We start from the raw sequence: 15,547 nt of genomic DNA on the forward strand, positions 1-15,547 counted from the left end.
CCCACCATTAAACCCATTCTAGCTGGAAGAAAAACAACCCTCTGGAAATATGCAAGGTGTAGAGGTCAGCCAGCGTATCACTAGAGAGATTTAAAGAGGAACTGCAAGGTGGAAATGAACCCACCACCAGTGTGAAGCTAATAGCAGATTCGTCGTAGAGAACTCGGTCCTCAGATGGGGAAAAATCCTTCCGCCAATGGAAATCCAGCTGAAAACTGACATTGGTAATAGAGATTATCAATGATATGCAAATACTTGCATTTATGCTAATTTATGTAAATGTTTATGCAAGTTTATTCAGCTTTAAAATGGACCAAACAAGTGCCACCCAGGGACCCTGATCGGTCCATTTACAAGCTGCATACATTTGCATAAAAATGTGCATAAACTCAAATATTTGCATACCATTGATCAACCCTAATTAGTAATAGGCCTAAATAATTCAGCCTTGGGTGTACAGACTTGTGGGTAATGACATCACATGCAGCTGCTTCCTGATTTGCACAATAGATCTTGTGGGTAATGACATCACATGCCACTCCTTGATTTTCACAATAGATGCTGATATTTAACCCCCAACATCTCAGCACTCATACCTCCTAAACACTCCAAATGTTGAGGGTTCCATAATGTAGGAGCGGCATGACAGAAGGCTCTGGGACCAAAAGTTTTCAGGTGAACTCTGGGAATGAAAGGGCCCTAAGGGCCCATTTCCACTACACGCAGATTCTGCATGCAGAAAACTGACTCCAATGAATATCTATGGGCCTGTTTCCACTGAACGCGATTTTTCTGATGCAGATTTCCCATAGGCATTCATTGGAGTCAGTTTTCTGCAGGCAGAATCTGCGTGTAGTAGAAACAGGCCCTCAAACATTAACTAGCCTGATGAGAATGAAGAAAACAAAAAGACACAGAATAGTTTAGTGATTTTTTTTTGTCTGAGTAGCACAACACCCCCCAACTGTTTATAATGTGTTCTGATACAAAATCTTTACAAACAATAAAACTTTCACATCCACTCAAGTGAATAATCATGAAACATACACATATATAAGTACAAAACTGTATTGAACTACAGCAAAAACCAGGAAGTGTCTGAGCTGTCAGCGGTAATACCAGCAGAGCAAGGCTTACAAAGACCCCCACTGCAAAACTAGAGCACATCAAACATTGCAAAGTGCAGAAGAGATCACCTCAACAGATTCCAGGCACAGGGACCAACTCAGATGAAATGTACAGGGATTTTCTTTGGCAGTTTTTTATTTATTTATAAGAGTACCTGAATATATTAATACAGTAAAGGGGGTCCCCAAGTAGAATGCCGACTAAGTGGCGATATTCTTCCCCCCATGAAATACTGGTGTAATCCCCTCAGGCAAACCCAAATTTAAGGCAGTCAGTCAGCTCTTAAATGCAGAAGCAGTGCCAGCCTCTCCCCCTCTCTGACCACTGTGTGACCCCACCCACCTCCCCCTCACAGACAGTGCAAGGTCAAGGTGGGCAAGTGGCCACTGCTCTGACAAATCAGGTTTGCCTGAAGCTTGACAGAGGAGATTACTATACCATAGGCATAGAGGAAAACAGAGATATTGCCAAGTAGTCACCTTTTCCTTTTTCCCCATTGTGTATTCACACTTTTTTATTTTCATTAGGAATATATGAAATATCACAAATTATCATTTAGAATCGGTTTCTTCTCTCCCCGCTGGACTGACTGGTAATACTTTGTGAGCAGAACAGAGTCCATATTTACTGTGGAAGTACAGAAGTCTCTAACATTATGAAAGCCAAATCTCCAGACTGGATAACTAGCCTTTATAATGTTCCTTTTTAAGAGTCTGCATTTACTGCGCTGCAGCAAAACAAGACTTACAAAGCTTATCTGTCAAACCAACAGGTGGCGCTCTGAACAAGTACAACATTTACATTTGTCATATTTAATATGTTCCTGACTAAAACAAAATCACATATTCCCTTTAAAGTACACAAGAACAGTTTATAGTTTTTTTTATTAAAGTTAAGTACCACGGAAATGTGATGCCTTTAGATGGTCGAGAGGCTTCCAAGGATCTTACGGCCCACTATTCCAGCGAAGGGTCCAGTTTAACTTATTTGACTCACCAGTCGAATTAATTTCTTCTGGTTGCGCTCCTGGCTATGGCCAAGCACATCCCGACTGGACATGCGCAAAAAAGTTCAGTTCATGCCCAACAGAACAAAGTGTTTGTTAACAGAACCAAGGAGCACATGGGTGGGCACGTCTGGACCTTACTTGAGCATGCCCAGTCAGGGCATGTTCATCCACAGCCAGGAAACCATCAAGAAGGAACTAGACTGGTGGGAAGCTAAGTGGGTTTGAGGGACCCTTCTCTGAAATGGTGGGCTACAAGAGGATTCAGGCAGCCTCTGAACCATCCAAAAGGATTGCTATTACTGAGATAAGTACCTTCCCTCTCCCCCCCCCCCCCCCCCCAAAAAAAAAGCACACTCCAGGTCTACTTTAAGGTAAAAGTCACCTCCTCATGTACTCATTTTCTACTGTAATAGAAGTAATACTGTAACCTTGCACGTTTAAGCTGGGCAGAGTGTAATTTATGAACACCATTTTACAGCAGAACAGTAAAGGTGGCCATACACTGGTCGATTTGCCATCAGATTCGACCAACAGATAGATCCCTCTCTGATCGAATCTGATCAGAGAGGGATCGTATGGCCACCTTACTGCAAACAGATTGTGAATCAATTTCAGCCTGAAACCGATCACAATCTGTGGAGCTGCCGCGGCCCCCCGCACACATTACCTGTTCCGGCCGGCGCAAGTCCCCTGGTCCCAGCTGTCTTCTCCGCTCCGGGCTCCAGACCGTTCCTGCAGCTACTGAACTTCCAGTCCAGGGGAAGTTTAAACAGTAGAGGGCGCTCTACTGTTTAAACTTCCTGCCGGGACAGGAAGTTCTGTGTAGCTGCAGCCGGTCCGGAAGCCAGCGTGGAAAGAAGACAGCGAGGACCAGGGGACTCGCGCCAGCCGGAACAGGTAATGTATACCTGCTGTATTGCGTCGGTCATTCCAACGCTGCTATCGACGCACTCCCGACCCGCCGGCGATTGAGAGAAATCTTCCGCACGGACGGATCGACGGGAATCAACGTGAACGATCGATTTCGGACGGAAATCGATCGTTCTGTCAGCAGTGTGCGCAGCGATTTCACAGCCGATTCGATTACTCTGATCGAATTGGCCGTATATCGGCAGGAAAATAGTTAGGTGTATGGGCCCCTTAACACTAAGTACACTATAAAAATCTGGTAATGTCCTATTCCATTCTCATGAATGGAGGGGGTTCAGACAACAGCACTCTTTACAAAACCTAAAAATCTTTTGGCTGGTGATACCCTTTAAGACTTACCGGTAACAGTCCCGATACAATAACTATGACGGTGAAGAAGCAACTTTCAGATCAGTTCTGGTTTGACTGCCTCATTTGCATAGATAACAACTAGGGATGATCAATAAGATGCAAATTCTTCCATTATGCAAATTTTTATGCAAATATATACAGCTTGCAAAAGGACCAATTTAAACCTGGGTTTAAATTGATTGGTCCATTTTCAAAATGCATATATTTGCATAGACATTTACATAAATTTGCATCAAAACAGACATTTGCATCTCTTTGATCATCCCTAATAATAACACTAACAGCAGGAAAACAGAAGGGGACATCTCACAATTTCTTAGTAGGACTAGTACTATACATACCTATGTTTATTTCATGTCACTTCAGATACCCTTTAAATTTGGAAAGAATCAAGATATTGCCCATTATTAGGCAGACAATACCCTGGAAAGGAGATATTCCTGGTTAATTTGCACATCCACTCCTCTCTGCACCTGGTAATCAGTGCTAATTAACCCACTTTAATAAAGCCAAATGCTTGTGCTTTTACCCCAAAACACTGATCATGTTTACCTGTAACTAGCTTTAGTGGATATAGCATATATATCAATGTCTAGCAGATTGCAGGAGGGGACCTCCTTTCCTTCAGACTTCTGTTATATGGTATAATTCCCTCCCCCATTTATTGGATCAGTCCATCTGCGTGGATCAGTGAAGGTAAACGTGTTCTTCACAAGGGGTTATATACCGACAATCAGACAAGTATATGAGATAAGTTAATAATGCATGCTGCTGACCTGCTCATACAGAGGCTTTGGAAAGCGGGTCAGAGGCCGTAACACAGGACTCCTACACAGCAGTTTTCAGAGAATAATTACATGAAAAAATAACAGTAATAACAATTCATAAGAGGTGGTTTGCTTTTTTGCATGGCCACACTGAAAAGGGTCTATAAAGATTTAAATGACTATAATTACCCTTTAAGATACACCCGTTAAGAGGGAAGCATTGAGGCTCCCATTGCTGCATCATGAATTTAAAACCGGTTAGCTGTCTGGTTTTAGGCCTGGAACCCACTAGCAGTACATTACTAAGCTATTTCTAACCCCTAGTGACTTGAAAAACCCTTGCTAATGTAATGCTATGTGTGTGATCCCATTTGTGGGATGTGATTTTATAAAAATCCCCCATAGCATTGCATTAGAAAGAGCTTTTTCAAATCATCAGCGCTTAGAAAAGGCTGCTAGTGGGTTTGAGCCCTTAAACTGATCCAATAATTTAAATGTTCCAAGTCTCTAAACTGGAATAAGTATGAAGATTGGAGTTTAGGAAGCCAGACTGATCAGCACTGGATTCAGGTCAGTAACAAAAGTATTCTATTTAGAGACTCAGCATGGCACGCAGGCCTCCTGACCGCACTTACAACTTATTCCGAGTGAAACATTCTCTATATCTGGTAAATAGCGTCATTTGGGAGGGGGAATCTGGGGTTAGCAAATGACTTAACTATTTACCCAGCTGCAGGTTAAATGACAACTATCGCATATAAAATTAAACTTTAAAATATAGATCACTGTACATTTCTCCCAGAGTAAAATGCACTATAGTTTACTTATCTCCTGTGTCGCTGGCACTTACAGTCGGTAGTGAAAACGTGACAGATCGCCAGATTTTGTACTAGTCCAGATGCTCATGAGGGGTCTTCAGTTATGTCTTTAAAGGATACAGACCTGACGGCATGTCACGAGGACGCTGTGGCCATAGAGACCAGATGCTGGAAGCGGTGATTAGACAAGTTAACCCCTTCACTTAAGTCCACTTGCAACTCTGCAGGGAGGGAGGAAAAGAGGAGAGGAATGCTTCCTAGGCCGCATAGTTTGCCCAGCTCTGGTATAGAGCCTTTCCAGGGAGTTCTTTTGTAAAGAACAAAAATGTAATACTATGAATCCTCCAAGAGGAAATGTACTAGTCCAAAAACCAGTCCGGCTGTGGGTCAACTACTGAATGCTAATCGCAATCACTTAGCGTTTTGTACAGTGATTTTAAAGTGATTTTGGTGGATTTTTGGAGCAATTTTTTAGTGCTTGCGTTTGCAGAGCATTAGCAATATGCATTATTTTCATTTGTTTGCTCGGGTAGTGAAATCGCTTTTGCACAGCGCTTACAAAGCGATTTTGCAGCATTTGTATCTTTTGTTTTGGAATGCAATCGCTCAATAAAGCTGCAGAACCTGAAATTGCGATTTCTCAAAACACAGTTGCTCTTTTGAGTTTTCCCCCCATCTACTTTCAATAGCTTAGCTCTTTTGGAATCGGCAATTCCAAAGCGCTGCAGTGACAGCAACATAGAAAAAAGTAGTTTATAGTGCATTTTACTCAGGGAGAAATGTACATTTATATGTATGTGTTTTACAATTTATCATGATAGTGGTCCTTTAAATGTATCAGTTGCCGGCCGCTGCAATTTACTAATCCCAACTTCTGCTTCATGGGTGGAGCCAATGAGCCACATTAGGAGAATATTTGTTGATCACAAATGTACATTAAGCAATAACATAACTGGAAAATGAAGCTCTTATCAGAGCAGACAGAAGATTCAGCCTCAGAATTCGGTGGCTCAATGTGTCTTCAGTTGGCGCACTGATAGATCCCGCATCTGCTGTTTGCAGCCCGTCACCTCCTGCACAATGCAGGGGTGCACCACAATGTTCTGTTTGCATCCATTCAAAAGACATTTACAATAGGAATGTCCCTGCAGTCCAGCAAGACGCTCCATTAGGACATTTTATCTATATCTTTGCTGCAGCCGGGCTTTTCGTCGTCCACAATGATTAGCGGCAGCTCAGTTTTTAAACGCTTGGACTCTGGCGGTCTGCAGCTCGGGTCTAGGACGGGAGAATTTTCTGCACAAAGAAAGACGGACAACAGCGTTAAATATGAAACAGGAAAAAAGGACTAATATTAGCCAGAATAAAGGTGCCCATACACTCGTCAGATTGGCAGCAGATAGATAAGAAATGCATCTGATGGTCTATCTGATGCGTTTTTAGAACATTTTTTACCAGGATAGAATTCCAACAGATTTCAGTTTGAAATCTATTGAAATTCGATCTGATGGCATTTTTTTGCCATCAGATTTCCATTAAGGCCAATGCAAACTGATAAGCAATCTCTTCAGATCGACCTAAATTTTCCACCCTGCAAGTTCGATGGAAATCAATCGAAATAGATCGAAATCGGCCATCGATCGGTCGATTGGCCAACCGATTTGCAATCGATCGATCGATCGGGATCGATCGGCCAGAAAATCGGCTGAGTGTATGGGCTGCTTTACTCTTTCCTCCACAAAAGCAGAACATGTAGCTTCAGTATTACTTGTTCAGGCACCGAGGTTCAGTATGCAATTGAAAGCTGACTAATGTTGTACTAACCCATCTCCTCGTGGAGGATTGTCTGCATTTTTTTGTTTGTTTTAGAAAAGCACACCCTGGACAGGATCTATACAAATATACCAGCCTCTCTAATTCATTGCACACTCTTGACAGTTGGACTGGGCAACTGTCATTCAGTAAGTGCTTCAGAAAGCAAAGAAAACCATGACAATGCCATATGAGGAGATGGACTAGGCCAAAACCTGTCATATTTGTAAGATTTTAACTAGCTACTGTGACAGCAACATAGGAAAACTACTTTTATAGTGCATTTTATTTTGGAACAAATGTACATTTTAAACGTATGAATTTAAAATTTTAATCTTTTCACAATAATGGTCCTTTAATCCTCACTAAATCATTTCACCTCTAGATACCCAAGCCTAACCTTCTCCTAAGAGGTAAGCCCCTTCCTGGTGCCTAACTTTAACCTCTCCTCAATGATACCTTTTCCTTATGCTGAAACCTAACTGGTTAAACAGTCACCCCAACTCAAACCCTCAACTTCAAACCCCATGTGGCTCCCGGATGCCTATCCATAGCTCCTGCCCCTAGAACAGTTCTGTAGAATTTCCATTGTCCCAGGACAAGACTGGTGGACATGAGAGGGAGAGTGAGGCAATACAGAAAGGACAGGAGCACTGTGCTCTGCAAGGAGGTAAATATAAATATTATACCTGTGCATCTCTGCAAACCAGCCACCAAAGGGCAGCAGCCAGGGAAGCTCCGGTTCTCCTTCTCCCTCCCTCAAACAGCCGCAGGGATTAATACCATGGTGGTTACACCACTAGGTCCACCTTCCAGCTCTTGTTTATTTTAAATGTATACTGTGTGGAATATATAATAATGCTAAATGATGAACAAGTTGTGCATTGTACAAAGATCCTTTTTAAATTATGTTTTGCTTGCTGGGTTTGCACAACAGTTTACCTAAACCAAGATCATATCCTGATTGACTATTGGAGCCATAAGTCTGTAAGCCACCCCAAGCTACTTCCTAATGCAGTTACCACCCACATGAGGCAGACAGGAAGGAACTGGGACTGGACACCAGCTAGTCTTTCACTGAACACAGAGCAAATCCCTTGATCCCAAACCATTCACCTACTGCAAGTGCTGCTGCCAGATTTATAGCCAGCACTACACCTGCAGGTCCACTCTTATCAATTCCTGTCTACTACCTCCTCGATCACCGTGTAATTAGCATTTACCCTTCCTGGGGTCTTAAAAATAAAAGTAAAAAAAGGAGCAGAGATAAATTGTTTATTGAAGGAAGAGTGAGGATAGGCATCCAAGGTTTTTAAAACACACTGAGGGTGTGGAAAGAGTTAAATGCTTTATTACACATCGAACAAAGCGCAACTACTGAACAGTACTTGCAGTGCTGGCCACAAAGAGTTAATCATTCAACAGCCGAGGGAGGAAGTCCACTGACTCAGCGGATCTGCTCTGTGCTGAGGAAGCAACTCGTATTCTACTTGCATTGAGGAGCCACTGAATAAAAAAAATTGGTAGGTGCTTTCTACATACTTTCTGCAAGCAGTACAGACAAACTATAGACAAAAGTTTGTGCATAGCCAATTAAAGCATATTCATTGTCATGTGACATTTAAAAATGAGAAGGTGAACTAGGGTTCTTAAAGGTGTACCTGTAACCACGCAGGTAAGAAAAAGTTACATACTAACCTAAGAGGGAAGGCTCTGGTTCCCTTGGAGCAGTGTCAAAACTCAAATTCAAAGTGGGCCCGAAATTGTACACTAGGACCTAGTCACGGGTCAACCTCAATGTCTAGTGGCCACCTTCCTCCCTTATACAGTTCCCTGGTGTCTAATGGTCCCCCATCTTCCCCTATACAGTTCCCTGGTGTCTGGAGGACCCACCCTCCCCTATACAGTTTCCTTGTGTTTAGTGCTTTCCCCCTCCGTCCCCCATATGGCTTCTCTGGTATTCTAAGGCTTCACCTCCAATATACCTCCAATATAGCTTCCCTGATAGTCTACAGAGGGCTTAACATAATGCAAAGTGGAGAAACCACTTGAGGGCCAAATTTAAAGGGGTTCATACTGCTTGATACATCTGAGGCAGCCCTGCACATTCCACACCTCCGAAGGATCCCACACAGGATTTCTGCTCAAAGCTGTGGATTTTCGTCCCGAGCCTGACTCGGGGTTACCGCAAGCGGCAGCTCCCCCATTTGAATCCCCTTGCTGCGGAGCACTTAGTTAGTCTTCGGGAGCCTGAGTGCTTCCGACGACAGGCGGCTCCATGTGCGGGAGAGCGTGCTCACTTGTGCGCAGTAAGGAGTCACCCATCTTTGGATGCACCTGGGCTACCGAAGACTCCCCAAGCCTCCTTCGGCGGCGGAGAGCAGTATTGGACCAATTGGTTGTATTCTCCTACCATGAGAGCCAGCGATGGAACGCGGGGATCGAGAGAGGAGCGGAAAGGCTCTATAACGCCCAGAGCCTTTCCTCTTTTTTTTTGGGGGGGGGGGGGGGGGGGTCATTCACTTTAAGCATTTTCAATAAGATGCAAGGTGTATTTCAAGAGACCGTTTAGCCACAGGAGAAGCAAGAGGACACATACAAATGACAAAATAGAATATTTTACTTTACGGTATTCAATTTGTAAAAGATGAGTAACAAATTCAGGGATGCACTGGACAGAAGAGATCCCTCACTTACCAGTGCTGCTGGTCTCCTTCCGGCTGGGCAATGGAGACACTGGGATGGTCTGCTGCGTGCTGGGTGAATTTGTCTTTACAGGGATCAGGGCGACCCTCCTGTATAATGGCAGACAGGGCATAAGCTTTGCTACCACACAGATTATTATACATAAACAGCACCAATACTAATTCTGCAGTGTTGTGCACTTACCTCGGGCTGGGTGTGCTGGGTTTGCTGGCAGTGACTGGTTTAATAGGCTTGCTCCAAGCCTCTAGAGTATTGAGCATGATTCTTCTGGGCTGGGAAGCCTTGCCGCTCTGCCCGCGCTTCTTGTCGTCAGAAGTAGGAGTGGCAGGCGTTAATGCTATGGCCACTGGTGTTGTCGCCACATCGCCGCCAGCAGAGGCTGCTGTTGGTTTGCTATGGAATGGGGTAGAGGGACTGGACTGCTCAGGGAGTCTGGAACTGACGGTAAGCTCTCCTGCCCGGAGAATTGGAGAGGAAACCCTTCTGCTCTGAGATTTCTTCATCTTCTTCTCCGTGGCGGAAGGAGTCTTTAGAACTAATGCAGGTTTCTCTTTAAGAGGCACTCCGAGCTCACCTTCTTCGAAAGTGACAAAGGAGCAGTATCCATCAGTGGAGGAGATGGTCAGGTAGGTCCCATCCTTGGACCTGAAAAACAAAAGCCAGCAGCATTACCTGCAGAACGAGGAATCTACATTTTGATGACAGGAAGTAAAAAGTGGAAGTAGTAAGAAGTCAGGTAACTATACTATATGCTACCATATTACTAACACTATTCTAAGAGCAGGTTATTACATTCTGACTGGTCACTTCCCACCCATAATGCTTCTTCTCACAACCCCTGGAGGGTCGGAAGAGGAACTATTTAACAGGAAGTAGATGAGCAATTTTATATAGGACATCTCTGCTAAAGGTAAAAAAGTGAGGTGAGAAGTTTTAAAGGACAACTGAAGAATATGGAGGCTGCCATATTTTATTTCCTGTTAAACAATACCAGTTGCCTGGCTATCCTGCTGATCTATTTGGCTGCACTAGTGTCTGAATAACACCAGAAACAAGTATGCAACTAACCTGGTCAGATCTGACAATGTCAGAAATACCTGATCTGCTGCATGCTTGTTCAGTGTCTATGGCTAAAAGCATTAGAGACGGAGGATCAGCAGGATGCCAGGCAACAGGTATTGCTTAAAAGGAAATATGGCAGCCTCCGTATACCTCTCACTTCAGTTGTCCAAAAGTTTGTATGGATAAATCCATATCTGCAGCCAAGCACAGCTACACAAATTTACAGCTATAAGGGCCGGTATCTCACCCTGTGAGCTATTGTGCTTTGTTTGCAGATTGCCGGTGCTGGAGCAATGTTACCCTATGAGGGTGTTCTCACAGCAGCGTTTTGATCTTTAGAAAAAAAAAGCACATTTCTTTAACCATTTCTGCTGCTGGGACGTGAGCCTCACATCCGCAGCAGCTACAGCTGCAGGGACACGCTAGTCACGTCCCTGCAGTTTGGAGGGCTGTGGGCCCGATCGTGTGGGCAGATGCCCGTGATCACGCTGTTTCCGGAAACGGGGGGGGGGGGATGGTCTGCAGGGGACAAAAGTCCAGAGCCAATCCATACACGTCCGCCGAGAATGAACACCGTTTTAGTTCAAAAACAGTGTTCATTCTTAAATAGAACCACCACTCTTCCTCCTGCCTACTTCCACCACCGATCGTTAGATTTATGAATGGGAACAAAGTTCCCATTCATTAATCTCCCCACTAAACCACCGTGATCGCAGTCATCCATTACTGCCTGCCTTACTTCCCCTATTACTTCCTATTGCGTACTTATTGTATGCCAATAGGAAGCGCTCAGTGTGGCCAAATAGTAAAGTTGCACCTACTGACTTTGGGGAATAACATTTTATTAATATGTATGTCAAGAGGGCATATTATTAAATTATGGGATACAAATTAGTGATGGATGTAAATCTGAAAAAAATGCACCTTTATTTCCAATTACCATACATTATACTACGGATATAATTTTAATGTTGCAATAACTGGAACAAATGGCCAAATAAAATGTGTGGATTTTAATTACTTGCATGTATTATTTTAAAACTATAATGGCTGAAAACTGAGAAATGTTTCTATTTTTTTCTTATTATTCCCATTATAATGCATTTAGAATAAAAATTCTTAGCATAATGTACCACCCAAAGAAAGCCTAATTGGTGGCTGAAAAGACAAGGTATAGATCATTTCATTGTGATAAGTAGTGATAAATTTATTGGGTAATGAAAGGGAGGAACGCTGAAATGTGAAAATTCCTCTTGTCCATAAGGTGAAATACCTGTGGGCTGAAATGGTTAAAATTCCCTCTAAAAATCACAACTGTAATCACTAAGCGATTGCGTTTTGTGTTGTGAACTATGCCATACTGAAACAAAAAAAGTTCAGTTCCAAAAAAGGTAATCATTTAATTTTCACTAAACATGATGGCTTTGGGAATTTGCCTGGCTTCAAAGGAGGTTGTATTAAAAATACTGCAGCTGGAAAATCAATAGATGGATTCAGCTGGCCTGTCCTCCAGCATTCATACATTAGCTTATTAGCCAAAGAACAGGCCCTCTCTTTTGCTTAGGCAGGGATCATACCTATTTGATTCATGCTTGTATGGGTGTGCACGGCAAAACGCGCACTCCTGCCATCGCCATTGTAGTCAATCTCCTGCTCGGGAATTGCAAGTAGCTTGCATTATGCCCTCAATTTTAAAATTGGAAACCTTTTTTTTTTTTTTTTTTTACATACCACATTTGCATTCACAATTACAATGTATTCCTCCACAACCGAAAAAACACAAAACAAAACTCAAAACGCAACAGAACAAATGCAGCACCATACATACCATTGTCAGGTATGAACCCTGCTAAACACTTTCGGCAGTACTAGACAATAACACAGAACATTCTTCTTACCAGGATAAGTCACTCAGTGTGTGGTAATGCACGTTGGACACAAAACCGAAGGGGAAGAGCTGCTGAGTGTCATAGAAGAGCACCGAGTCTTCAGAGGCAACCGCAAACACCATACGGTATGGCTGAGAGAGCAGACCAGGAGGACGACCTTCACCATCTGACAGCCAAAGACAGACGTATTGGGTTACCAGTCATGACCACAATCCCTCCAAATTTAAAAAAACAGGCTGTATAGAGGTGACTTGTGGCCTGTTTCATGCAACACTGAGGGTCGTGTACAGCTGCACGACCACCAATGAACTCAAGTCTGTAATGGATAGAGTAGGTGAAGGCCTGAATGTCATTGATGGCTACAGTGAGACAGAATGCAGGGGTTGCAAAGGAGCAAAGAAATCCATGTACACATTATAGGTACTCTTAGATAGTGATGTAGGCGAACAGCTCGCCTGCCTAGGACAACAGCTCGCCTGCCTAGGACAACAGCTCGCCTGCCTAGGACAACAGCTCGCCTGCCTAGGACAACAGCTCGCCTGCCTAGGACAACAGCTCGCCTGCCTAGGACAACAGCTCGCCTGCCTAGGACAACAGCTCGCCTGCCTAGGACAACAGCTCGCCTGCCTAGGACAACAGCTCGCCTGCCTAGGACAACAGCTCGCCTGCCTAGGACAACAGCTCGCCTGCCTAGGACAACAGCTCGCCTGCCTAGGACAACAGCTCGCCTGCCTAGGACAACAGCTCGCCTGCCTAGGACAACAGCTCGCCTGCCTAGGACAACAGCTCGCCTGCCTAGGACAACAGCTCGCCTGCCTAGGACAACAGCTCGCCTGCCTAGGACAACAGCTCGCCTGCCTAGGACAACAGCTCGCCTGCCTAGGACAACAGCTCGCCTGCCTAGGACAACAGCTCGCCTGCCTAGGACAACAGCTCGCCTGCAAACAGCTATGGCCCTGTACAACTTCAGGGTCACTCTCTCAATAGTAAGCATGCCCTGGGCTGGACACGTTCAGTAGTACGCATGCCCTAGCCCGGCGGTGCGAGTCTTTGATTGCGCTCCTGTTGCCGCAAGAAGGCAGTGCTCAAGAACACGCACCGCCAGGCCATGCGTACTACTGAGAGACAGTGACCTGGAAGTAGTACAGGGCCATAGCTGTCCACAGGCGAGCTGTTTGCCTACATCACTACTCTTAGACACTGATTTTGGATGACATTTTAACCCCTTCCTAATAGAAGCAAAGGTAATTGCTACATTAGATGTTTTCTTCAAAGTTGCCAAAATGTTCTAGACAGCTTTAAAGAACAAGTGACACCCATGCTAACCTAGAATTAAAAAAAACATAAGTAGATAAATACTAGTTTTACTTACATATGTATTGCACTGTCCACCTTATATACAGTGGCTTGCAAAAGTATTCGGCCCCCTTGAAGTTTTCCACATTTTGTCACATTACTGCCACAAACATGCATCAATTTTATTGGAATTCCACGTGAAAGACAAATACAAAGTGGTGTACATGTGAGAAGTGGATCGAAAAATCATACATCATTCCAAACATTTTTTACAAATAACTGCAAAGTGGGGTGTGCGTAATTATTCGGCCCCCCTGATTCAATACTTTGTAGAACCACATTTTGCTGCAATTACAGCTGCCAGTCTTTTAGGGTATGTCTCTACCAGCTTTGCACATCTAGAGACTGAAATCCTTGTCCATTCTTCTTTGCAAAACAGCTCCAGCTCAGTCAGATTAGATGGACAGTGTTTGTGAACAGCAGTTTTCAGCTCTTGCCACAGATTCTCGATTGGATTTAGATCTGGACTTTGACTGGGCCATTCTAACACAGATATGTTTTGTTTTAAACCATTCCATTGTTGCCTTGGTTTTATGTTTATGGTCATTGGCCTGCTGGAAGGTGAACCTCCGCCCCAGTCTCAAGTCTTTTGCAGTCTCCAAGAGGTTTTCTTCCAAGTTTGCCCTGTATTTGGCTCCATCCATCTTCCCATCAACTCTGACCAGCTTCCCTGTCCCTGCTGAAGAGATGCACCTCCCGAGCAAGATGCTGCCACCACCATATTTGACAGTGGGGATGGTGTGTTCAGAGTGATGTGCAGTGTTAGTTTTCCGCCACACATAGCGTTTTGCATTTTGGCCAAAAAGTTCCATTTTGGTCTCATCTGACCAGAGCACCTTCTTCCACATGGTTGCTGTGTCCCCCACATGGCTTGTGGCAAACTGCAAACGGGACTTCTTATGCTTTCTGTTAACAATGCCTTTCTTCTTGCCACTCTTCCATAAAGGCCAACTTTGTACAGTGCATGACTAATAGTTGTCCTATGGACAGAGTCTCCCACCTGAGCTGTAGATCTCTGCAGCTCGTCCAGAGTCACCATGGGCCTCTTGACTGCATTTCTGATCAGCACTCTCCTTGTTTGGCCTGTGAGTTAAGGTGGATGGCCTTGTCTTGGTAGGTTTACAGTTGTGCCATACTCCTTCCATTTCTGAATGATCGCTTGAACAGTGCTCCGTAGGATGTTCAAGGCTTTGGAAATCTTTTTGTAGCCTAAGCCTGCTTTAAATTTCTCAATAATTTGATCCCAGATCTGTCTTGTGTGTTCTTTGGACTTCACGGTGTTGTTGCTCCCAATATTCTCTTAGACAACCTCTGAGGCCCTCACAGAGCAGCTGTATTTGTACTGACATTAGATTACACACAGGTGCACTCTATTTAGTCATTATCCCTCATCAGGCAATGTCTATAGGCAACTGACTGCACTCAGATCAAAGGGGGCCAAATTATGCACACACCACTTTGCAGTTATTTATTTGTAATAAATGTTTGGAATCATGTATGATTTTCGTTCCACTTCTGATGTGTACACCACTTTGTGTTGGTCTTTCATGTGGAATTCCAATAAAATTGATTCATGTTTGTGGCAGTAATATGACAAAATGTGGAAAACTTCAAGGGGCTGAATACTTTTGCAACCCACTGTATTATAGATAAAGAGCATCAAAACAACTGTTTTGCCAGGCAATTAAAGAGCCAGTGCTCCTAAGGTATGTGATAACT

The 15,547-nt window shown here is 43.8% G+C and overlaps 1 protein-coding gene and 1 long non-coding RNA gene across 2 annotated transcripts; one reads left to right on the plus strand and one right to left on the minus strand.

The window, feature by feature from the left end:
* Window positions 1-5,918: 5,918 nt before the first annotated feature.
* On the minus strand, window positions 5,919-12,635 carry LOC137547167 (chromatin assembly factor 1 subunit B-like). Its single transcript, XM_068270430.1, has 4 exons — window positions 12,482-12,635; window positions 9,705-10,166; window positions 9,513-9,610; window positions 5,919-6,299 (listed from the first exon to the last, which is right to left on the minus strand). Exons 1-4 carry the CDS (start codon window positions 12,592-12,594, stop codon window positions 6,172-6,174), a joined length of 801 nt encoding a protein of 266 aa, XP_068126531.1. The 5' UTR covers window positions 12,595-12,635; the 3' UTR covers window positions 5,919-6,171.
* LOC137547168 (uncharacterized) lies at window positions 6,977-12,699 on the plus strand. The gene is made up of 3 exons (XR_011026509.1): window positions 6,977-7,041; window positions 10,079-10,257; window positions 12,485-12,699. It is a non-coding gene; the product is annotated as an uncharacterized lncRNA (long non-coding RNA).
* The last annotated feature ends 2,848 nt before the right edge of the window (window positions 12,700-15,547 follow it).

The sequence above is a fragment of the Hyperolius riggenbachi genome, chromosome 2 (assembly GCF_040937935.1).
Source record: "Hyperolius riggenbachi isolate aHypRig1 chromosome 2, aHypRig1.pri, whole genome shotgun sequence".
Taxonomy (NCBI): Eukaryota; Metazoa; Chordata; class Amphibia; order Anura; family Hyperoliidae; genus Hyperolius; species Hyperolius riggenbachi.